At 44.8% G+C, this 25,302-nt stretch overlaps 1 protein-coding gene across 1 annotated transcript in view; it reads right to left on the reverse strand.

Moving 5' to 3' along the window:
• The window catches only part of LOC141166723 (uncharacterized), a 101,608-nt gene extending 77,167 nt beyond the window's left edge, over window positions 1-24,441 (reverse strand). The window contains exon 1 of the mRNA XM_073653680.1: window positions 24,050-24,441. Coding sequence (XP_073509781.1) covers window positions 24,050-24,196 — 147 coding nt within the window. The 5' untranslated portion in view covers window positions 24,197-24,441. The remainder of the gene's footprint in view (window positions 1-24,049) is intronic.
• Window positions 24,442-25,302: the final 861 nt, after the last annotated feature.

Below are 25,302 nucleotides of genomic sequence, written 5' to 3' on the forward strand. Positions count from 1 at the left end.
GCGAGATGCAGCAATGGTCCTGGAGGCCTACCATGACAGAGCGGGACACTTCGGGTGGAAGAAACTGGAGTTCCTACTGAGAGAGCGGTTCTACTGGGTCGGTATGAGAGGGGCCATAGAGAAGTGGAGCAGGGACTGCGGCCCATGCCACCTCAGAAGGAAGGACCGTACCAGCCAGAAGACACCCTTGAGGCCCATCGTCACCAGGCAGCCTCTTGAGCTAGTAGCTCTGGACCATGTGAAGTTGGCTCCAAGCCGGTCTGGCTACATCTATGCCTTCACGATTGTGAACCATTACTCCCGGTTCCTGGTGGTGGTTCCTGTTAAAGACCTCACAGCCCAAACAGCGGCCAGAGCCTTCCTGCAACACTTCTGCCGTCCACACGGGTATCTGGAACAGGTCTTGACAGATCAAGGTCCAGCATTTGAGGCTGAAGTATTCCAGCAGTTCTGCAACCTCTACGGCTGTAGGAAGATTCGGACAACGCCTTACCACCCGCAAACCAACGGGCTGTGTGAGAAAATTAACAATATCATCATTGATCTCCTCAAGACGTTGCCCCTGGAAGAACGCAGCCTGTGGCAGGAGAAGCTGCCAGACCTGATCGACTTGTACAACTATATCCCGGTGAATGCTACAAATTTCACCCCGGCTTACCTGATGCGAGCAAGACCAGGTAAGCTGCCTATGGACCTGGAGATGGGAGTACTGACACCCGAGGACACCTCCCAAGACGCGGACTGGGATACGGAACGACGGCTACAGTACAAGAAGGTACAGGAGAGTGTGGAGAGGAGTCTGGCTCAAGCGAGAGAAAAGCAAGAGAGGCTCTTCAACCAACACGCCCCTGCTGGTCCCCTGGAACCTGGAGAGCAGGTCCTGAAGCGGAAGAGAAGGCTTCACAAGCTAGATGACCAGTGGGAGAGCGACCCGTACACAGTACTGCAGTCCGACCACAACAACCCGAAGGTATGTGTAATTACCAAGGATGGAGGAGAAACCACTAGCACCGTCTCCAGAGACCACCTAAAACGGTGCCCCGAGCAACTGCAGAGTCCAAGTGAAGATCAAGATGACCTTGTGTCCGCAGTGGACAAGGGAGAGATGGTCAGCACCGTTCTCGGAGAGTTCCCCTGGACCTGGACTCGGATAAATGACGCGATAGCGGTACCCGTCCTACACTTCCTTCAGCCAACCCAGCAGGAGCCTACAGGAGAGCAGGAAGGACAAGAGGAACAAGCAGCCCCGGAGGCAGAAGAACCCATGCCAGCAGCCCAGGAGAGTCAACCCTCTGTTGACAGTGAGCCTGCCATGCCTGCGGTAAACCAAAGGATCTGCAGACAGCTGCCTGCCCTGCCTGTAAACCCAGCTAGTAGCGGTACCCTAAATTCTAGTGGGGAAAGCCAGGTTAGACCACCACCAGACAGTGGGTTACGCAGGTCAACCCGGAGCACTAGGGGTCAAATACCAGCTCGCTGGAAAGTCTAGATGTAAAGTGTATTAACCTGTATATTGCAAGTGTTTTATGTTTATTACCTGATAACTAATAGTGTTTTCTCCAGTTTTTCTAGTTCTATGGACTGACAGGTCATGGACACTGAATGGCCGGAACTACCATGTAGATGGTTGCACCTGGTGCCCTCTTGTGAAGATGGCCAAAGAAGAAAAACCTGTCCGGCGTGGCTCCCTTGCGGCCCAAAGTAGTTAGCTCAGCCTTGTCGCCACGCCCAAGGCCAGGAACTTGGGGTTTATAGGGACAGGTCCCCACACTGTGGAAAACTTCACCTTGTTGGGTGATATGGACATCCGGTCACGGAAGCGCCGTGGCCTTAAGGACAAAATGTACTTGTATATATGTTATGTTATTGTTTATACCCTGTATTTGTGTTCCCTAAAATTGTGTTTAGTCCTGAGTACTAAATTTTACTAGGGGGGGATGTGTCACCCCAGGCCTGGATGCCACAAATATTAAAGGCTGTGTCTGAGAGCAGGAGGGAGGTTCCCTGGTCAGGGACCATTAGCATGCAGCACCTCCTGTCCCAGGCCAGTAGGGGGAGCAGGCTGTCCCTATAAAAGGTGGAACTGGGGCAGGGTTATAGAGACCAGAACCCACTTCTGAAGTGTCCAGAAGGGTTCTCAGAGAAGAGGGACAGGTCAGCAGCAGCTGAGGAGTCCGTGAGGCAGAGGAGAGACTGCGAGCCAGGGACTGAGGCGACGAGAGCCGGTCCTGGCTGAGAGAAGCACACAACCGGACATTGGGGTCCGAGGCTGTCAGGGTTGCAAGCCCAGCAGCAGAGAACCAACCCGCGAGGGATTCCAGGTCCCTTGGCCTAAGAAGCCTGGAGGCTCCGCCACACAGAGGGACCAGTACAGCAAGGAGAAGCAAAAGGTACCTAAGGCCCGAGTCGCAAGCCATACAGGCAAAGTACACGGCCAGCTCAGGGACGTGGGCTATTACACCACGAAAAGGGGGATAGTCAGCAAGAGCATAGAGAGAACGGTAGGCCTACACTCTCGCCCTGACCAGTGGGGCTCGCCCGAATGCTCTCAGATACCCAGGCCCATTCCTAACCGGTACTCCCGTTGGATCAGTAATAACATCTGCAATAAAGACCCTGGACTGTTTGAAGCGGACTCTGAACTCTTACTATTGCGGCCTGCACTATCACCCCCAGCATCCACCTACTCTGCCCTGAGGCTACACTCTTCCCGTGGGGAGTTATCCTACCCCTGTGCTGCACACCAACACCAGCCTCAGCAGTCTGCCTTGCAGCGGCGGTCATCGGACATTCCAAAACACTGATAAATAGACTGCGCAGCATTTGGTCTGACCACCCTGAGCCACGGGATCGGGTTGCCACTACTACTCCCAGCATCGTACAGAAGCCCGGTTCCAGGTACCCCACGGCCCAGGGGGCGAGTCAGTACTATGATCACTCTTAAGTTTATGTGAAATATCTAATGCTTTCATACTTTGTCCAAGGCATTGCACTATTTGATGCTTTTCGGTAGCAGAGATCCTTTTTCTTTCCCATATTGCTTGAAACCTGTGGCCTGCTCAATAATGTGGAAAGTCTTTCTTAAGAAGTTCTCCTTTAATTGGACTCGCCTGGCAAACTAAGTAACACAGGTGTTTGAGATTGGTTTCAGTGGTCTGAAGAGCCCTGTGACACAATAATATGAGTTTATTTGAAAAAAAAAATTACATTTTTATGACACTTAAATCCAATTTGCAAAATAAGTTGGAACATGGTGTATTATTATTATTATTTTTTAGCACCATTGATTCCATGGTGCTGTATATGTGAGAAGTGTTTGCATTCAACATACATATATATATATATATATATGTATATATATGTACAGTATATATATATATATATATATACAGTACAGACGAAAAGTTTGGACACACCTTCTCATTTAAAGATTTAAAAACAGAAAAATCTTTAAGTGAGAAGGTGTGTCCAAACTTTTGGTCTGTACTGTATATATGACAAAGAACAAACCAACAGTGCCAGACTGGTACAGAGGGGTAGAGCACCCTACTTTCTAGGGCTTGCAATCTACAGGAATGTCTAGACCCTTTTTTGAAGATACTATGTAATGAAACAACACAATGTGACAGACTCATCTTCACCTCACATCTTGTGTCGGAAGGCTGCGTGGTTTTTCTTCTACCTCACAAGTGTGTTCTAAAAGGAAATGCTCAACAGTCTACTCAGACTGAGCAAATATTTAGTCACTATGCATGAGCCATCTCTTCTACATTATTAGTATTTTCTGCATAGATCACTGCTTCTCTTCGGCTTGATTTACAAGTAAACATTATTAGTGTTGAGCGAGCACTAAAATGCTCGGGTGCTCGAAGCTCGGCCCGAGCTCACCGTGATACTCGGGTGCTCGACCCGAGCAATGAGCCCAATGTTAGTCTATGGGAGACCCGAGCATTTTTGCGGCGGCACCCCCGGCAGTCTGTAGAAAGCCTAAAAAGTGCCCAAAACGGTAGTGACAGTGCTCAAATGACATGGGGACAGCATGGGGATCGCCCCTGGAAGCATTTCTGACCCCCAGGTCACTGCTGTCAACAACGTGGTCAGAGGTATTAAACCACTTTAAAGGGCTCACAATAAAATGTTCAAAAACTAAACTGAAACGGTTTTCCTGTGAAATATGTTAAGGAACATCCTTTCCAGGGTAAAGACTTGTGTATAAGGTAAAATAATTAACCAAAAACAAAAATACTCCTCCACACCTTGAGCTATGTTCGCAAGTAGCATTTTTTATGCTTTTTTGTACTTTTGTATTGCTTTAGGGCAGCATTGGACGAGCCCACCAGAGAACCAGACTCCTCCGGTGGGCCCTGGCTTCTCCATCAGGGGAGTTGAGAGTGCCAAGATGAGGAGCATGATGATGATGATAGAAGTTAGCGTCTGCTTTGTTTTCTTGGAATGCAAGCGCATGTATGTAGTAGCGGCTAGGCCTGAGGTGGTCAGCGTTTTGGCGCATATCCTACCTCCTCCGAGGATTGCTGGATGTTTTCCTGCTACTATCCCAGTTCTATGACTCCCGTTAAAACAAAGCTTCAGGTGATAAATGATGGATGAGGTGGTGGCAAAGGAGAAAGAGCAGGAGGAACAGGGACCATTCCCATCAATATCAGACCAGTCAACCACACATGTCTTGTAGGATATGTTTCTGTATCAAAAGGAGCGGTTTGGCTACACAGTTAAAGGGCATGCAGTAAGTGCATTGCCTAACAAAAATTTCGAGGCACTCTAATGCCCCTTGGAAGTGACATGGAGGTCAGAGGGCCTTAACTAAACCGTTTTTTCCATTTATAGCAACTGGGTCTCCTGTGCACTGTTGGCCTAAGCAGTGAATGGAAGGTTTCCAAAAATTATGAGGAACTGCGATGCCCCTTGAAACAGACGTGGATTACAGCATACTAAAAACCTTCTACACATTATTGGGGAGTGGGTCTCCCTTAGTGTTCGCCTATACATTGAAAAACAAAAGCTGACTAAAATTAGGAGGAAATGCAATGCCCGTTGGAAGAATGGTGGAGGTCGCAGTGGAATAAAAAGACAATATCAATGCCCCTTAGAAAAGTGGTGGAGGTCGCAGTAGCTTAAAAAGATGGTTTCAATGCCCCTTGGAAGAATGGTGGAGGTCACAGTAGCTTAACAGGATGGTTTTAATGCCCCTGGGGAAAGTGGTGGAGGTCGCAGTAGCTTAACAAGATGGTTTTAATGGTCCTTGGAAGAGACATGGAGGTTGCAGTAGCTTAACAAGACGGTTTTAATGCCCCTTGGAAGAGACGTGGAGGTTGCAGTAGCTTAACAAGACGGTTTTAATGCCCCTTGGAAGAGACGTGGAGGTTGCAGTGGAATAAAAAGACAATATCAATGCCCCTGGGAAAAGTGGTGGAGGTCACAGTAGCTTAACAAGACGGTTTAAATGCCCCTTGGAGGAATGGTGGAGGTCGCAGTGGAATAAAAAGACAATATCAATGCCTCTGGGAAAAGAGGTGGAGTTCGCAGTAGCTTAACAAGACGGTTTTAATGCCACTTGGAAGAATGGTGGAGGTCGTAGTGGAATAAAAAGACAATATAAATGCCCCTGGTAAAAGTGGTGGAGGTCGCAGTAGCTTAACAAGACAGTTTTAATATCCCTTGGAAGAGACGTAGAGGTCGCAGTAGCTTAACAAGACAGTTTTAATGCCCCTTGGAAGAGACGTGGAGGTTGCAGTAGCTTAACAAGACGGTTTTATTGCCCCTTGGAAGAATGGTGGAGGTTGCAGTAGCTTAACAAGACGGTTTTAATGCCCCTTGGAAGAGACGTGGAGGTTGCAGTAGCTTAACAAGATGGTTTTAATGCCCCTTGGAAGAGACGTGGAGGTTGCAGTGGAATAAAAAGACAATATCAATGCCCCTGGGAAAAGTGGTGGAGGTCACAGTAGCTTAACAAGACGGTTTAAATGCCCTTTGGAAGAATGGTGGAGGTCGCAGTGGAATAAAAAGACAATATCAATGCCTCTGGGAAAAGAGGTGGAGTTCGCAGTAGCTTAACAAGACGGTTTTAATGCCACTTGGAAGAATGGTGGAGGTCGTAGTGGAATAAAAAGACAATATCAATGCCCCTGGTAAAAGTGGTGGAGGTCGCAGTAGCTTAACAAGACAGTTTTAATATCCCTTGGAAGAGACGTGGAGGTCGCAGTAGCTTAACAAGACAGTTTTAATGACCCTTGGAAGAGACGTGGAGGTTGCAGTAGCTTAACAAGACGGTTTTAATGCCCCTTGGAAGAGACGTGGAGGTTGCAGTAGCTTAACAAGACGGTTTTAATGCCCCTTGGAAGAGACGTGGAGGTTGCAGTAGCTTAACAAGACGGTTTTAATGCCCCTTGGAAGAGACGTGGAGGTTGCAGTAGCTTAACAAGATGGTTTTAATGCCCTTTGGAAGAGATGTGGAGGTTGCAGTAGCTTAATAAGACGATTTTAATGCCCCTTGGAAGAGACGTGGAGGTTGCAGTAGTTTAGCAAGACGGTTTTAATGCCCCTTGGAAGAGACGTGGAGGTCGCAGTGGAATAAAAAGACAATATCAATGCCCTTGGTTAAAAGAGGTGGGGGTCGCAGTAGCTTAACAAGACAGTTTTAATGCCCCTTGGAAGAGACGTGGAGGTTGCAGTATATTAACAAGACGGTTTTAATGCCCCTTGGAAGAATGGTGGAGGTCGCAGTAGCTTAACAAGATGGTTTTAATGCCCCTGGGGAAAGTGGTGGAGGTCGCAGTAGCTTAACAAGACGGTTTTAATGGTCCTTGGAAGAGACATTGAGGTTGCAGTAGCTTAACAAGACGGTTTTAATGCCCCTTGGAAGAGACGTGGAGGTTGCAGTAGCTTAACACAACGTTTTTAATGCCCCTTGGAAGAATGGTGGAGGTCGCAGTGGAATAAAAAGACAATATCAATGCCCCTGGGAAAAGTGGTGGAGGTCGCAGTAGCCTAACAAGACGGTTTTAATGCCCCTTGGAAGAGACGTGGAGGTTGCAATAGCTTAACAAGACTGATTTAATGCCCCTTGGAAGAGGCGTGGAGGTTGCAATAGCTTAACAAGACGGTTTTAATGCCCCTTGTAAGAAACGTGGAGGTTGCAGTAGCTTAACAAGACGGTTTTAATGCCCCTTGGAAGAGACGTGGAGGTTGCAATAGCCTAACAAGACTGATTTAATGCCCCTTGGAAGAGGCGTGGAGGTTGCAGTAGCTTAACAAGACGGTTTTAATGCCCCTTGTTAGAGACGTGGAGGTTGCAGTAGCTTAACAAGATGGTTTTCATGCCCCTTGGAAGAGATGTGGAGGTCGCAGTGGAATAAAAAGACAATATCAATGCCCATGGGAAAAGTGGTGGAGGTCGCAGTAGCTTAACAAGACGGTTTTAATGCCCCTTGGAAGAGACGTGGAGGTTGCAGTAGCTTAACAAGAAGGTTTTAATGCCCCTTGGAAGAGACATGGAGGTTGCAGTAGCTTAATAAGACAGTTTTAATGCACCTTGGAAGAATGGTGGAGGTCGCAGTAGCTTAACAAGACGGTTTTAATGCCCCTGGGGAAAGTGGTGGAGGTCGCAGTAGCTTAACAAGACGGTTTTAATGCCCCTTGGAAGAGACGTGGAGGTCGCAGTGGAATAAAAAGACAATATCAATGCCCTTGGTTAAAAGAGATGGAGGTCGCTGTAGCTTAACAAGACGGTTTTAATGCCCCTTGGAAGAGACATGGAGGTTGCAGTATCTTAACAAGACGGTTTTAATGCCCCTTGGAAGAATAGTGGAGGTTGCAGTAGCTTAACAAGACGGTTTTAATGCCCCTTGGAAGAGACGTGAAAGTTGCAGTATTTTAACAAGATGATTTTAATGCCCCTTGGAAGAGACGTGGAGGTTGCAGTAGCTTAACAAGATGGTTTTCATGCCCCTTGGAAGAGATGTGGAGGTCGCAGTGGAATAAAAAGACAATATCAATGCCCTTGGGAAAAGTGGTGGAGGTCGCAGTAGCTTAACAAGACGGTTTTAATGCCCCTTGGAAGAGATGTGGAGGTTGCAGTAGCTTAACAAGATGGTTTTAATGCCCCTTGGAAGAGACATGGAGGTTGCAGTAGCTTAATAAGACAGTTTTAATGCACCTTGGAAGAATGGTGGAGGTCGCAGTAACTTAACAAGATGGTTTTAATGCCCCTGGGGAAAGTGGTGGAGGTCGCAGTAGCTTAACAAGACGGTTTTAATGCCCCTTGGAAGAGACGCGGAGATCGCAGTGGAATAAAAAGACAATATCAATGCCCTTGGTTAAAAGAGGTGGAGGTCGCTGTAGCTTAACAAGACGGTTTTAATGCCCCTTGGAAGAGACATGGAGGTTGTAGTATCTTAACAAGACTGTTTTAATGCCCCTTGGAAGAATGGTGGAGGTCGCAGTAGCTTAACAAGATGGTTTTAATGCCCCTGGGGAAAGTGGTGGAGGTCGCAGTAGCTTTACAAGACGGTTTTAATGCCCCTTGGAAGAGACATGGAGGTTGCAGTAGCTTAACAAGACGGTTTTAATGCCCCTTGGAAGAGACGTGGAGGTTGCAGTAGCTTAACACGACGGTTTTAATGCCCCTTGGAAGAATGGTGGAGGTCGCAGTGTAATAAAAAGACAATATCAATGCCCCTGGGAAAAGTGGTGGAGGTCGCAGTAGCTTAACAAGACGGTTTTAATGCCCCTTGGAAGAGACGTGGAGGTTGCAATAGCTTAACAAGACTGATGTAATGCCCCTTGGAAGAGGCGTGGAGGTTGCAGTAGCTTAACCAAACGGTTTTAATGCCCCTTGGAAGAGATGTGGAGGTTGTAGTAGCTTTACAAGATGGTTTTAATGCCCCTTGGAAGAGACGTGGAGGTTGCAGTAGCTTATCAAGATGGTTTTAATACCCCTTGGAAGAGACGTGGAGGTTGCAGTATCTTAAGATGATTTTAATGCCTCTTGGAAGAGACGTGGGGGTTGCAGTAGCTTAACAAGACGGTTTTCATGCCCCTTGGAAGAGATGTGGAGGTCGCAGAGGAATAAAAAGACAATATCAATGCCCTTGGGAAAAGTGGTGGAGGTCGCAGTAGCTTAACAAGACGGTTTTAATGCACCTTGGAAGAGACGTGGAGGTTGCAGTAGCTTAACAAGACGGTTTTAATGCCCCTTGGAAGAGACATGGAGGTTGCAGTAGCTTAATAAGACAGTTTTAATGCACCTTGGAAGAATGGTGGAGGTCGCAGTAGCTTAACAAGATGGTTTTAATGCTCCTTGGAAGAAACGTGGAGGTCGCAGTGGAATAAAAAGACAATATCAATGCCCTTGGTTAAAAGAGGTGGAGGTCGCAGTAGCTTAACAAGACGGTTTTAATGCCCCTTGGAAGAGACATGGAGGTTGCAGTATCTTAACAAGATGCTTTTAATGCCCCTTGGAAGAATGGTGGAGGTCGCAGTAGCTTAACAAGATGGTTTTAATGCCCCTGGGGAAAGTGATGGAGGTCGCAGTAGCTTAACAAGACGGTTTTAATGCCCCTTGGAAGAGACATGGAGGTTGCAGTAGCTTAACAAGACGGTTTTAATGCCCCTTGGAAGAGACGTGGAGGTTGCAGTAGCTTAACACGACGGTTTTAATGCCCCTTGGAAGAATGGTGGAGGTCGCAGTGGAATAAAAAGACAATATCAATGCCCCTGGGAAAAGTGGTGGAGGTCGCAGTAGCTTAACAAGACGGTTTTAATGCCCCTTGGAGGGACGTGGAGGTCGCAGTAGCTTAACAAGACGGTTTTAATGCCCCTTGGAAGAGACGTGGAGGTTGCAGTAGCTTAACAAGACGGTTTTAATGCCCCTTGGAAGAGACGTGGAGGTTGCAGTAGCTTAGCAAGACGGTTTTAATGCACCTTGGAAGAGACGTGGAGGTTGCAGTAGCTTAACAAGACGGTTTTAATGCACCTTGGAAGAGACCTGGAGGTTGCAGTAGCTTAAAAAGACAGTTTTAATGCCCCTTGGAAGAGACGTGGAGGTCGCAGTGGAATAAAAAGACAATATCAATGCCCTTGGGAAAAGTGGTGGAGGTCACAGTAGCTTAACAAGACGGTTTTAATGCCCCTTGGAAGAGACGTGGAGGTTGCAGTAGCTTAACAAGACCGTTTTAATGCCCCTTGGAAGAGACGTGGAGGTTGCAGTAGCTTAACAAGATGATTTTAATGCCCCTTGGAAGAGACATGGAGGTTGCAGTAGCTTAACAAGACGGTTTTAATGCCCCTTGGAAGAGACGTGGAGGTTGTAGTGGAATAAAAAGACAATATCATGCCCCTGGGAAAAGTGGTGGAGGTCGCAGTAGCTTAACAAGACGGTTTTAATGCCCCTTGGAATAGACGTGGAGGTTGCAGTAGCTTAACAAGACGGTTTTAATGCCCCTTCGAAGAGACGTGGAGGTTGCAGTTGCTTAACAAGACGGTTTTAATGCCCCTTGGAAGAGACGTGGAGGTTGCAGTAGCTTAACAAGACGGTTTTAATGCCCCCTGGAAGAGACGTGGAGGTTGCAGTAGCTTAACAAGACAGTTTTAATGCCCCTTGGAAGAGAAGTGGAGGTTGCAGTAGCTTAACAAGACGGTTTTAATGCCCCTTGGAAAAGACGTGGAGGTTGCAGTAGCTTAACAAGACAGTTTTTATGCCCCTTGGAAGAGACGTGGAGGTCGCAGTGGAATAAAAAGACAATATCAATGCCCTTGGGAAAAGTGGTGGAGGTCGCAGTAGGTTAACAAGACGGTTTTAATGCCCCTTGGAAGAGACGTGGAGGTTGCAGTAGCTTAACAAGACGGTTTTAATGTCCCTTGGAAGAGGAGTGGAGGTTGCAGTAGCTTAACAAGACGGTTTTAATGCCCCTTGGAGGAGACGTGGAGGTTGCAGTAGCTTATCAATACGCTTTTAATGCCCCTTGGAAGAGACGTGGAGGTTGCAGTAGCTTAACAAGACGGTTTAAATGCCCCTGGGAAGAGCCATGCAGTACAGCATCTTAAAAACATTATTCCCATTATTGGGGAGTGGGTCTCCCATAGTCTTTGCCTATGCCTTCCAAGCAAAAGCTGCCAAAAATTAGGATGGAGGAACTTGCAATGCTGGCAACACGGACCAAGGTCACCCTGGTGGTATAGTGGTGGTGGAGGCTGAGGATAAGGAGAAGAGCAAAATACAGTCGAAATGAGGAAGCGTATACCCATGTGTGGGTGTGAAGCGGTGCATGGGATTACACCTCCTGAAATAACACAGTGGATTTGACTTTATGTTACTCTGCTGTCATTTGGTGGTGATGAGAAGTCTGGCCCAATCCAGCCCTTGTTCATTTTGATAAGGGTCAGCTTGTCAGCATTGTCAGTTGACAGGCGAGTGCTCTTGTCTGTTATAATTCCCCCAGCGGCACTAAAAACAGGCTCCGATAACACGCTACCGCCAGGGCAGGCCAGGACCTCCAAGGCATACAGAGCGATTTCATTCTAAATGTCCAGCTTGGATACCCAATAATTAAAAGGCACAGAGGAATCACGTAGGATGCTGGTACGGTCGGCAAGGTACTCCCTCACCATCTTTTGAAACTTTCCACTCCTTGTGAGAGTACCCTGCGCCTCAGGGCCTGTAAGCTGGGCGGGTCTCAGAAAACTGTCCCAGAACATTGACAGTGTTCCCCTGCCTCTGCTGGATTGGAGTTGTGTCTCTCTTGTCTGTACGCCTTGGTTGGGCATCGAACTGTGACCTCTGCCGCTAGCGTGTTCAGATGGGAATTTTTTTAACAGTTCTGCAGCAAGGGTCTTCTCTTACTGCCCCATTTTTGTAGACCTCTCCACCTCAGGAATAAGAGAGTGAAAGTTCTCCTTGTAGCGGGGGTCTAAAAGTGTCACCAACCAGTAATGACTGTCACCCAACATTTAAGGCAGTTAAGGCAGCGTAAGATAAAGGCAGCCATGCTTGCCAGACTGGTAACGGGCAAGACTTCTGTGTCCTCACCAAGATGACGACTGACCATGCTCTCCTCCTCCTCCTTCTCATCCCCCCTGTCCTCAGGCCACCCACGCTGAACCGACGGTATGACAGTTGTACAGGTACTACTGTCTACAGCGCATGATACCAGCTCCTGTTCTTCCTCCTCCTCCTCCTCTCCCTCATTGTCCCCCAATGCACATTGGGATGAGATGAGGCTGGGCTGTGTGTAATCGCCCGCTACGGCTTCTTGATCCATCTCATCATACTCTGGCTGCAATGCCTCCTCTTTAATTCTCTGCAGAGAGTGTTGCAAAAGACAGACAAGTGGGATGCTGACGCTAATGATGGCGTCATCGCCACTCACCATCTTGGTGGACTCCTCAAAGTTTGTCAGGATGGTACATATGTCAGACATCCAGGTCCACTCCTGAGGTCTTATGTGTGGAGTCTGACCTGAATATCGACGGCCTTGTTGCATCTGGTACGTGTGTGATCTCGCCTCGCCTCAGAGCCGCCACCAGGTTACGGCCATTGTCACACACGACCATGCCTGGATGTAGGTTCAGCGGTCTCAGCCACAGATCTGCCTGCTCTTTCACAGTTGTCCACAACTCACAAGCAGTGTGAGGTTTATTACCTAAGCTTATGAGTTTCAGCACAGCCTGTTGCCTCTTGGCTGAGGCAGTACTGCAGTGCTTCCAGCTTGTAACTGATGTGGTGATATCTGAGATGGAGGCTGAACATGAGGAGGAGGAGGAGGATGATGCGCAGGAGCTGTACACTGTGGGGGCAACTCTGACTGACATAGGGCCCGCAATCCTTGGTGTGGGGAGGATGTGTTCCGTCCCAAGGTCCGACTGGGTCCCAGCTTCCACTATGTTTACCCAGTGTGCTGTCAGGAGATGTACCGTCCCTGGCCACAAGCACTTGTCCACGTGTCCGTTGTCAGGTGGACTCTACCAGTAACTGCGTTGTTGAGGGCACGGCAGATGTTTTGGGACACGTGCTTGTGTAGTGCGGGGATGGCACACCGGGCAAAATAGTGTCGGCTGGGGACCGAGTACCGAGGGACGGCCACCGTCATAAGGTTGCGGAAGGATTCCGTCTCCACCAGCCTAAAAGGCAGCATTTGCAACGCAAGCAGTTGTGAAATGTGCGAATTTAGGACTGTGGCCTATGGGGCATTGGCTGCAAATTTGCTCTTTCGTTTAAAGCTCTGGGATATGGACAATTGAACGCTGCGGTGGGACGTGGACGTTGATGCTGTTTCTTGAGAAACTGCCATAACAAGTGAAGACTGAGAGGAGGGGGCATCTTTGCATGCAGTATGGACAGGGGATTGCCTTGCACACACAATAGGGGGTTCTATCACACGCACAACAGCGGAAGAAGCAGTGGTGACACCCGTTGACACTGGTCATGGACCCTGGGGTTCGCCCCACAAAGTCGGGTGCTTTGCTGCCATGTGCCTGATCATGCTGGTGGTGGTCAGGCTGGTAGTTTTGTCACCCCTGCTGATGCTGGCATGGCAGGTGGTACAAATGGCCTTTTTGGGGTTATCAGCAGAGTCTGTAAAAAAATTCCAGACTCTGGAAGACCTACCTGTTGTACTGGCAACTTCCCTCGTGTTGGTGTTACGGGGAACTGTTGCCCGCCTTCTGTGTGCGGCCACCACACTGCTTCTTCCTGTCTGTTGGGGTACTCTGCCTCCCTCCCCCTGTGTGCTGCTGGCCTTGCTCTGCGTGTCCTCTTGCCACGTTGGGTCAGTTACTAGATCATCCACCACCTCCTCCTCTTCCACTTGCGCACCACGATCCTCCTCCTCACTTCGTGGCAATTGTGTCTCGTCATCGTCCACCTCTTGTGACAAATTGCCAGCGTCGACTTCCTGCGGCCGTGGCTGTTCAAATATTTGGGCATCGCTACATGGGATCTCCTCTTCCACCACTTCAAGCGGAGCAGGCGATCGGCACAAATATGGAAATGGACCAGTGAACAGCTCTTCAGAGTGTCCAAGTGTGGGATCAGTTGCTGTCTGACGACACTCGGCATGGTGGGAGGAAGGAGCATCAGGGTGAGGAGGAGTATGGGGTCGAGACTCACGGCTACTAAAACTTGACCGTGTGGAAGACAGACCGGAGGTGGTGGTGCCCAGGTAACTGGAAGTATTATCTGCTATCCAATTAATAACCTGGTCACACTGATTAGTTCGCAATACTGGTGTTGTAGTGTGCTTCCCTAGTAATTCGGTCAAGAAGTGGGAGCGAGAATATGTGGCTGTTGGTTGTGGCACATTTTCACCTTGGCCACGGCCCCGTCCTCTACAGGCACCATCACCAGAACGTCCAGTTCCACGTCCCTTGCCACGCGCCTTGCCCTTTGTTAATGAAGTAAAATAGCTTACACTCGCACTATCAATGGAAAAAGGGTAATAAAAAGGAGATTAGAACCGTGGAAGAGGAAAACCACAGTTCTATTTGTCTGGCCTACACCAGAATCTTTTAAACAGATATATTTGTGACTGAACAGACAGGGAGACACTATTACTGTTTTTTTCATGTAAAACAGGCCAAAAGCTGGATAATACAGAGATTTGAACTGTGGAACTGCAAAAACACAGTTCTAATTTACTGGCGCATACCAGACTTTTTTAAATAGATATATTTGGGGCTGAACAGTCAGCGACACACTCAAACTGTTTTTTTTATGTAAAAAATACCCAAAAGTGGATAATACAGAGATTTGACCTGTGGAACTGCAAAACCACAGTTATAGTTATGTGGCGTACACCAGAATCTTTCAAACAAATATATTTGTGTCTGAACAGTCAGGGAGACAGTATTACAGTTTTTTTTACGGCAAAAAATGCCAAAAGCAAGATAATACAGAGATTTGACCCGTGGAACTGCAAAACCACAGTTCTATTTTTCTGGCCTACACCAGACTCTTTTAAACAGATATATTGGTGTCTGAACAGTCAGGGAGACACTATTACTGTTTTTTTTTACGGCAAAAAATGCCAAAAACAGGATAATATAGAGATTTGACCCGTGGAACTGCAAAACCACAGTTCTTTTTTTCTGGCCTACACCAGACTCTTTTAAACAGATATATTGGTGTCTGACCAGTCAGGGAGGCACTATTACAGTTTTTTACGGCAAAAAATGCCAAAAGCAGGATAATACAGAGATTTGACCCATGGAACTGCAAAACCACAGTTATAGTTATGTGGCATACACCAGACTCGGTTAAACAGATCTATTGGTGTCTGACCAGTCAGGGAGACACTATTACAGTTTTTTTTTACAGCAAAAAATGTCAAAAACAGGATAATACAGAGATTTGACCCGTGGAACTGCAGAACCACAGTTCTATTTTTCTGGCCTACACCAGACTCTTTTAAACAGATATATTGGTGTCTGAACAGTCACAGACACACTCAATTTTTTTTTTCGGGTGAAAAAATACCAAAAGGTTAATAAGATGCGTATTTGGACAGTCTGACTGAGGGAAACAAAATACAGGATTTAGATGAAAAAAAAAAAGTTTTTCCTGGCCCCTGAGACCGGGGTGATAAGTCTAGCAATTTGACCAACAGGAGCACACAGGACTGTAATGCAGCGTTTGCTGGTATAACCACTGTGTCTCCTATACAGCCTGCCTGCCTGCCTGATATCTGGGATGGATATTAGTCCTGAGAAGGACAGTTTGTTTGATTTTGCAGGCTTTAGAGACCCTACACTACCTACTTCGCAGTATAAATCTCTCCCTAACTCAGCAGCACTGACCCTACACTGGCTGATCCGGAGCGACTGTGTCCAAGATGGCGGCGCCCAGTTTTAAATACTCGAGGTGATGCTGTGCGGCCAGCCAATCACTGTAATGCCCACAAACAACATGGCTGCGGCATTACAGTGACTGGCTGGCAATCCCTGCATGTTCATTGGCTCTGTAAAGAGCGGCAAACGTGCAGGGCGGAGACCCGAGCTCCCGCCCGAGTAACCCTGAAATGCTCGGTGCTTGCCGAACATCCCGACCGAGTAGCGTGATGCTCGGGCGAGTAACGAGCAGTGTCGAGCATGCTCGCTCAACACTAAACATTATAGCTTCTGTTGGGAAGACAGTCCACAAATTCACCATCATGTTGGCCACCTCACTTGGATATTTCCACTTTACAAATATTTCTCAAGGTTCCACATTATGGAGTTTGGTGCTTTTTACTCAATTATAATATATAAAAAAATTGTGTCAATTGAATTTATATTTTTATTATTAATTTTCACTATCCTTATCAAAAGACTATTGCTACATTTGTAGAGGACATGCACTGATCAGTAGGGACAGGCTTCGTAATAAGAGGGGACTTCTATTGTCAACAATACAGTCGCAGTAGTGTAATAGGACTTCTTGCGGCTCTACTAATGTTGGTTGAACCCACCTATTTCAGCATCATTGATCTCCCATCTGATGTCTACGAGGGCCTTCCAATTGTTCCCCAATTAAAATTCTCCATTGTGATAACCTTCTGTTATTGCTCCTGGAAGTATAGGAATACATTTCTAACTAGGCATTATTATTCTTTATACTGGTCTATGAGCTGAAGTGCTCAAGAACGGCCACTGTACAGTGCACAATGATGTGGTGTTCTGGTTCTGCTCAGGTGGACCCAGGACTTTGACCCTCACCAATCTTATATTGATGACCTACCCTATTGTCAACAGGTACGCGGATACAACAGCACAGATAATGAGGTGACAGTGGTACTTAAACCAACAACTATTTATTCGATTGACACAATCAGAGGGGTGCCTTCGGCACAATATCAGGGGATAGTGCAAACGGTGAAAATAAAACAAGTTATGTTACAAGGAGAATACAGTAATTCAAATGAACAGTATATTGACATAATGCTATTTAGATATTTACACACTATCGTTCTATTATGTACTAAATGGTCTTAGTCCTATTACCCCAACCTAAACGGCGTCACTCTCACTACTGGGCCCGTCACCGTTGTCACTCTATAGGCAACACAAATCATCACACAGGCCCTAAAGGGGGTTGGAGATGCTACTCGCTGGGTCGCTAGTCGCAGATTGGTGAGTTACTCAGTACACTAGTCACACTGGCCGCCTTCATTCCCTGAAGCATGGCCCCGGTCCCCACTTTATACCGTTTACACTGGAAGCGACAGCTCACACGAATGTCCCTCCACTGTGGCCTAGTCGTTTCTCTCTCTCTGCCCTGGGTCTGCTAGCTTGTCCCAGTTCTCCCGGCTCTGGTCTCTCTCTTGGGTCTTTACTCAGATATGGTATCTTGTAATGGCAGCTATAACCGCACGTCCATCCTGCTACAGGTTTGAGTGGCAACTCCTCCCCTTTACTGCCCTCCTGGGCCTTTTATAATTACTAACTGCGCCACAGCTATCGCCTGACCTGATGTCTCCTCCAATCTCTTTCCCGAGGGAACACGCACTTCACTCTTGAATTTCTACTAATGCAGTTCTTTCTGCTTTCACTTTTTCTATCGTCTTTGACCAGCAGATGGTGGTGTTCGCGTGCAGCCACTCTGTTAGGCATTAACTGTGTGAGTCTTCTCAATTTTCTATCTCCTTACACTATCTATCTCTTAGTCGTGACATTACACCGCGACATTGCATCTGATGATTTGCCATGTCACCTTATGACTTGCAACCTACCACTACTGTGACACAAAGTCGCAAATGTTCCCAAATGTGTTGGATTTTCTGTTGCAAGTAGAATTGGCCAGTTTTTACAGCAATATTGCAGCTCTAAAATAGTCACACAACAGCAAGTTGCACAGGTGTTTTGGTCACACTACCGACAATTGATGTCATGCCACACCTTCCTGTAGTCCAAGTCTTAAGTGGTCTTTTTTTGTTATTGAACAAGCATTTTGGAAAACAAACCCTTTTAGTTGGGGTTTCACACACAAGTCCCTTAGCCAAAGATCGCTATGTGCCGCTGCCGTTCCGCAGCATAATACAGGTCGATGGGGTACGTTGACTGCAACAAGCAAGACACAAAAACTCCAGCAGGTTACGACTTTTTGTGATTTGTTTGTGCTGGTATCTTGTGGGTTGAAATGTGACCTTATTCATCTGCATCACGCTGGGATGCGACAGCAGCAAAGAGCGATTTTTGGCCACATGAGTTGTGTCGCAGCTAAAATCATTGTGTAACTCCAGCCTTGATTAAACTTTAAAGAATGCAGAATGTGAGTTAAAAATTTGTATTAAAATCTGATTTTGCTCTGTTCTTGTCATCCACTAATCTGTTCTATTTGCATTTCTACATTGTTACACTATTGCACTCACATGTTGTTTTTGGGTAATCTCAGGAGATTTGAGTTCCTTTTTTTTTTAGCTATCAGTACTTTGATTAACAATAAGAACTCTTACATAATGTCCTGTCTTCTTCCAGACAAGCCATGATCTGCAACAAAGAAAAAATACGTCTCTCTATTCATAGTTTCATAGTTGTTAAGGTTGAAGGTAGACGTAAATCCATCGCGTTCAACCTATTCTCTAACATGTTGATCAAAAGAAGTGTAAAAATCCCATGGGGCAGAAAGTAATAGCTCCATATAGGGAAAAAAATCCTTCTTGACTCCACATATGGCAATCAGACTAGTTCCCTGGATCAACGTCCTATCACAGAATCTAGTGTCCATAACCTGTAATATTATATTTTTTTAAGAAAGACATCCAGGATTTTAGTAGTAAATTAACCCTTACAACATCATGCGGCAGACAGTCCCATAGTCTCACTGCTCTTACAGTAAAGAATCTGCGACTGTGATTATGATTAAACCTTCTTTCCCCTAGATGTAGAGGATACTTCCTTGTCAACGTCAAATACCTAGGTATAAAAAGATAATTAGAAAGATCTTTGTACTGTCCCCTTAAATATTTGTACATTGTCATAAGATCGTCTCTAAAAATGTGTTTTTCCAAACTCAATAACATTGGTACTGCAAATCGCCCATTACCTTAATAACCTTGGTCGCTCTTCTCTGCACCCGCTCTAGTTCAGCTATGTCCTTCTTATACACCAGAGACCAAAATTGTACTCAGTATTCTCAGTGTGGCAGCCCTAGTGACTTCTATAGAGGCAAAACTATGTTCTTGCCATAAGCATCTATGCTTTTTTTTATGCATCCCATTATTTTATTAGGCTTGGCAGCAGTCGCCTGGCACTGGTCACTAAAGTTTAGTTTGTCATCCATCCACATGCCTATTTCGGTGACAATTTTACCCAGTGTTTTACCATTAAGTACATAATTATACATTTTATTTCCTCCGACCAAGTGCATGACCCTACATTTATGTACATTAAACTTTAATTGCCAATTCTTAGCCCAAGCCTCCAACATCCATAAATCCATCTGTATTATTAAATTATCCTTCTCTGTGTTGATTACATTGCAAAGTTTAGTATCATCGTTTAGTAATTCTGTCTTGTAAAATCTCATTTTGATCCTATAATTGATGGCACTGCTACGCTGCTGTTTCTATCATCATACATTTTGGAAACTATGGTGAACTGGCCAAAATACCAGAGAAGAGATGTTAAATTGATCCATCAAATGATCAAATTTGGTGAGAAGAACCATAGGGGTGTTCAGTGATCCAAAGCTGGTCATACACATACGGTAGACCACAGCCAAGTGCTCATTTGGCCATCAGTTATCTCTCCCAACTCTTCCACACACATGAACATTTGGCTCAGCCAAGCGTTTATATGTTTTCATAGAGGATAGCGGAGAAAGCTGCTGCCAAACAGCTCTGGCAGTGGCTTCTCTCCTTTAGAATAAAAAGGTCAAGTGTTATAATGCAAACTGTCCGACCCTTATCTGCCCCCAACATCATCCGTTGCTCCAAAGTTGTTATTTCTGGGGAATAAATAAAGATAAAAGATAACATTTATCTTTAAATGTTCTCTGATGGTTCTACATATTAGAGAACTGGTCTTGGTGGGGGACTTCCTTCTACCTCAACAAACTCTCAATGAACACATACAAGAGTAGTATTTATTTCAAGTCTCTGTCAATGCACATTGTAACACAATAATGCTAATAACTAGGTAAATGTATATTTTTGCATCTGGAAAACCCCTATCAAACCCTAAATGACAGACTATTCTAGAGAAGAAACTAATTGACATTTAAAGATTTACAGATTTACATTTTTTGTTTTAGGTTCCATTCACACACCCACTTTGGAGCCCCATTTGTCTGTATCATTTTAAGAACAGACAGAAAGAATTGATGTTTAAATGCTAACTGATGCAAATGGAAGCGGAGGGGCCTCATTGATGATGGAGACAGTCTGGGTTATGTTTTTTGTGTCACTTAGAACAGAAGAAAAGGCACATCAGGCAGAACTTTTTCTTCTGTTCTAATAAACTGCTAACAACGCAAAAGCTGATGCCCCCTTAAAAAACCAATAGTGCCCCTCTGCATTAGTTAGCAAATGGGTCTGTTTTGGGCATGAATTCTCTCTCTTCTTAAAAGAAAATCTGTCAGTAGGATCAACCATCCTAAACCATCTATATGGGCATGTAGTTCATGGAAATCTGAATAAAATGATGATGTGACGCTCAGTCATTACTCACAGACAAGTCTAGAGATAGGGTAATCAAGAGGTCCTGGGTCAGATACCAAGAGAGCTCGTCATGAACAGGTTGGTAAGACAAAGGCATAGTTAGGTCAAAGTCCAAGATCAGAATTCCAGGAAAGTAGCGCATGAAGACAAAGGGGCTAGGCCAACGGATGGTCAAAGGCAAGGTCCAAGGTCAGGCTGCAAAACATCAGAAACAGAGCACTGGGAAACAAGGCGCACACACTGCTGAGCTAAAGCTACGGCTGGCAATAATCAGACACTGATAGCCAGCTAAATAGCCAGGTAATCACCTAGAACCAAAGACAACTGGAAGAAACCCAGAGTGCCCTGATTGGTGACTGAACTGTCACTCACAATACTGACAGCTCAGCAGCACGCCCCTTCCCCAGATTAGATGGCTGAGCTGTCACTCATAATACTGACAGCTGAGCATGACTCTGATTCTATGGGGTGACTGAACTGTCACTCACTATGTCAAGGACACAGTGATTGGTGGAATCGTGGCAGATAGCTTGATATCTATAATCTGATGTCTTATTCCTGAGAAATCCATGTTTTTCTTCATATGTAGATGATCTATTAAGATCTATGAGCCAGACATAGATCTCCCTGAGAATCTGCCTCTAGAGCTTATTTTACATGAAAGGGGACGTTACCAGTGTGAGACATGTCGATCAGGAGAGAAGACTGTCAGTCCTTATATGTCTCACAATGATAATGCCCGCTTTCATTTAAAATAAGCTCTGGAGGCAGATTTCAGGGAGATCTATGTCCAGCCCATAGATCTTAACAGCTCATTTACATATTTAAAAAAATGTGGATTTCTGTGGAACAAGACATCAGATCCCAGATTCAAGGAATCATTCCATTCAGCTGCCTATGACCTACATACCCATAAAGGCGGCTTAGGAGGGTTGATCCTACTGACAGATCTTTACAAAGGAACAGAGAAGCAAAACTCCCAAATGTAATGTGAATAGAGAATTGTGAATAGTGAATTGTTTATGTACTTGTTCTCTTACTGTATGTGAAACAGTCAGAAAAACATATACATCGTGCATGCAACCAACAGGACACAGAAGCTGCATCGCTGCCATCAGTCTTGGTTGCTTACTGCAATATACAGTTTATATTCTTCTGCAATTACCAGAATCAGAGGAAACTCTGATCTTGGATAATGAAGCTCTTAGGTTACCATCTTAGTACCTAAATTCCATTACAGAGTAAGATCACCATTTTGAACTAAATAGACCCCCCCCGCCCCCTTAGTATATGTGTTAGTTAGTAATCCTGGTGTCTAACTGCAGCCTGTTGTCGCCATTCTTTTGCTTTCTGATTTTATACCTTGACTGCCCTCCTGGTTCTGACCCGGCTATTTGACCACTCCTGCCAGTCTGCACCATTAGCCAGTAGCTGACTTCATGGCCCCAACTCAGGGGCTCCTATGTAAGTCCATACTCCTGTACAGGGGTTAAAGGTTGAAGGGCAACTTCTGGGATCTGGTAAATGGAGTGGCTTGCACTAAGTCAGTCCGTGGTAGCCATTTTTATAGCTTCTAGGGAACCACTGACAGAGCCCCATAACAGTTGCTTAAAACTTTAAAATATTGTTTTACATGGTCGCTCAAAATCTCAGCTTCGCTACCAAAATAACTAAATCTTAAAACTATATTTTTGCAAATTGATGACACTGTAACACCCAGGTAATGGCCATGGTTTACATCTTGAAAACTTTTTACCATATGTTTATAACTTTTAAGATTACTTATATCATGACTTTAATTTGTCTAGAAGTAGGCTATAGATGAGATATGAGACATGAATTTACTATGAGAGATATGAGCTAGCTTTTATCTAACTTTTGTGGATTTTCTTATAATTTCAAAAAAAGCGGCCTCCTAAAATATCTTTTATGACTCTGGTGAGTGGCAGGCAAAAATGTAACTTATATAAAATCCTATAGTAATATTAAAGGGGTTATCCACTGCTAGGATTTTGATCAGAATGTGATTTGCATAATCAGCCCGATTCTCTCGGATGAAAGAAAATACAGTCGTGTGATCCTGGCCTTATACAAAAACATTTTCTAATAGGCCATTATGGTGCTTAGGGGTTTGAGGACAGGACAATACCTTAACTGCTGTTTGTAAGGAGATTATGGGCCATTTAATGAATGTAGATGTTTTTCAGCATCTCTCCTTTAACAATATATCCTTAGGCTTCCAAGAAAATCGGTCCGATTATGCTAATCACATTCTGATCAGACTCTGGTTAGAGTGTGATCATAGTGGTATTTGATTTTCTTGGATGTGGAGAATAAAAAAAAAAGTTTCTCCATTTGCTCCATTCAGTCAGTCCATGAAAATCGGACCTCACTCAGATGTCATCTGAGAATGGTCCAATTTTCCTCACGGGCCCATAGAATTGAATGGCCAAGTGCGTTCCATTCAGAGTTAAACCGGACATGTGCATGGCCTCATTGAATAACATGGGAAGGAGTGCAATCCGTCAAAACGACAGATAGCACTCGTTCCATTTTTTATGGTCGTGTGCACGAGCCCTAAAGGGCATCGGTCAACAGATTATAACATAAAAACTGCATTCATTATTATATAGATCACATATACTTAAAAAGGCAAGTCAGAATGACTGTATCATCAGGATATTAAAATAAATATTTTATGCAACAAAATTATAAATATATAAATATCAGGCAACAAAAATGTCAATATGGATTATACAGCCATTTTGGTATTCCATTTTCAAAACAAGTACACCAGCCTCATTAGGTCTAAAACATCTATGTAATAATGTATGAAGTTCGTATTGTTAGATCTGGTGACAGATCCGCTTTAAATATAGGTCTCTGGCAGTTGATACAAGATAGAAAATTGAGGCTATAATTTGAAATATAACAATAGCAAAAAAAAAATTCAGTAGTGCTTTCTCCATGACAACACGAGAACTGATAAGTGTCTTGCAATACATTTTAAGCTAAAAGCCTGAGATTATGTTTTTTAACTAGAGTTCATCTTTTGGATTATCTATCTATCTATCTATCTATCTATTTATCATCTATCTATTTTAATGTATATATCTGAAAAACTGCCAAACATTGCTCACACAATACCACTATCCAATTCCGAAATACCGCACCCATAACATTTCCAAATGATCTACCATATCTTGGCCATATAATTTTGCCATTGAAAGGGAAATACTCCACTCTTAGGTTGCTCTTCATAGTTTCATCCTTGGGGGGGACCCAAGAAAGTAGAGACTTTTGGCAATTGTCTACCACCCTTTAAAACCAGCCTTGGACTACAGGCCGTTACCCACTATCATAGAGAGCCTTGTATTTTTCTTATACTCATTTATAGTATTTACCTTGTAGACTTTTCCGAACGCCCCATCTCCAAGCTCAGTGAGGACTTCCCAGTTCTGTTCTGGGTTAACATCCCGACGGAGCCATGGACATTCCACTAGACGCTTCTTTTCCCCTCCATACCCAAGGAGCTTCAAGATAAAGGCCATAACTGAAGGTGCTAAACATTTGAGAAGCAAATTACTGTTCCTTATGGCTCAAGATAAATTCATTTATGTCCAAGAGTAGAGAAAAGGTATGGTGAAATCCAGGCGAAAAAAAAAATCAACTTGAGGCAAAAATGTGCACAAAAACTATATAAAAGTAAAAACAATCTAGTGATAGTTACAACTGTGTCTGTAGTACTGAGTCTGATATCAGAGGAGCAATTATGAGATAAAATACGGAGGGAAGTAAGAGGCGTCCACTGTCAGGTAATTCTTCAGTCAGGTCCATAAGGGAAGAATAGCTGAAGAGAAGAAAGACTAATAATAGAGGACGTTCAACATATACCTTGAATATGATCTACAGGAAGTAGAGCGCTGCATGAAGGAAACTAAGCTTCTAACCACACATTAATTGCTCAGATACACAGCTGCACTAACATCTTATGGGGAGGAAACCAGTATATCACAGTAGGCAAATTTCCTCATATTTTTCATGCTTGCCCACACAGATGGCCACGGTGTCACTATCAATGTTACGATAATTTCAAAATACACAAAACTACTTTTCTGTGTATTGTAGTAACGTTTTTTATAAAATTGGATGCCCTACTAAGTACTTTGTATGTTGTCCCCGTGTTTGGGTGGGGTTCCTCCGGGTTCTCCGGTTTCCTCCCACACTCCAAAGACATAATGATAGGGAATCTAGATTGTGAGCCCCAATGAGGAAAGCGATGATGATGTCTGTACAGCGCTATGGCAATGAATGGCGCTATAAGGAAAGCATGATAAATAAATAATATATAAATATCCAATAATTTTCCCCAGATCCTATCAATAGACAGGTTGTATGATAAATGATGCAATATAAGTGAATTCCGACATTTATTTACTAGTTATAAGTGACCACGTGATTACATGTGTATGTGGACGGTCTTCCTAAATATTGAGCTAAGGGAGTTTTAGCCATATCCATTGCAAACAGGTGTATAAAAGCAAGCACGTAGACATGTAATTACTACAGAAACAAACACTGGTAGTATTATGGCATAGAACTGAAGAGGTCATTGACTTTGTATGATATTATCATAGAATAACACCAGAGGTGTTGC

The sequence above is a fragment of the Phyllobates terribilis genome, unplaced genomic scaffold, assembly GCF_046119375.1.
Source record: "Phyllobates terribilis strain yellow unplaced genomic scaffold, ASM4611937v1 Scaffold_11__3_contigs__length_659146591, whole genome shotgun sequence".
In the NCBI taxonomy this organism is placed as follows: Eukaryota; Metazoa; Chordata; class Amphibia; order Anura; family Dendrobatidae; genus Phyllobates; species Phyllobates terribilis.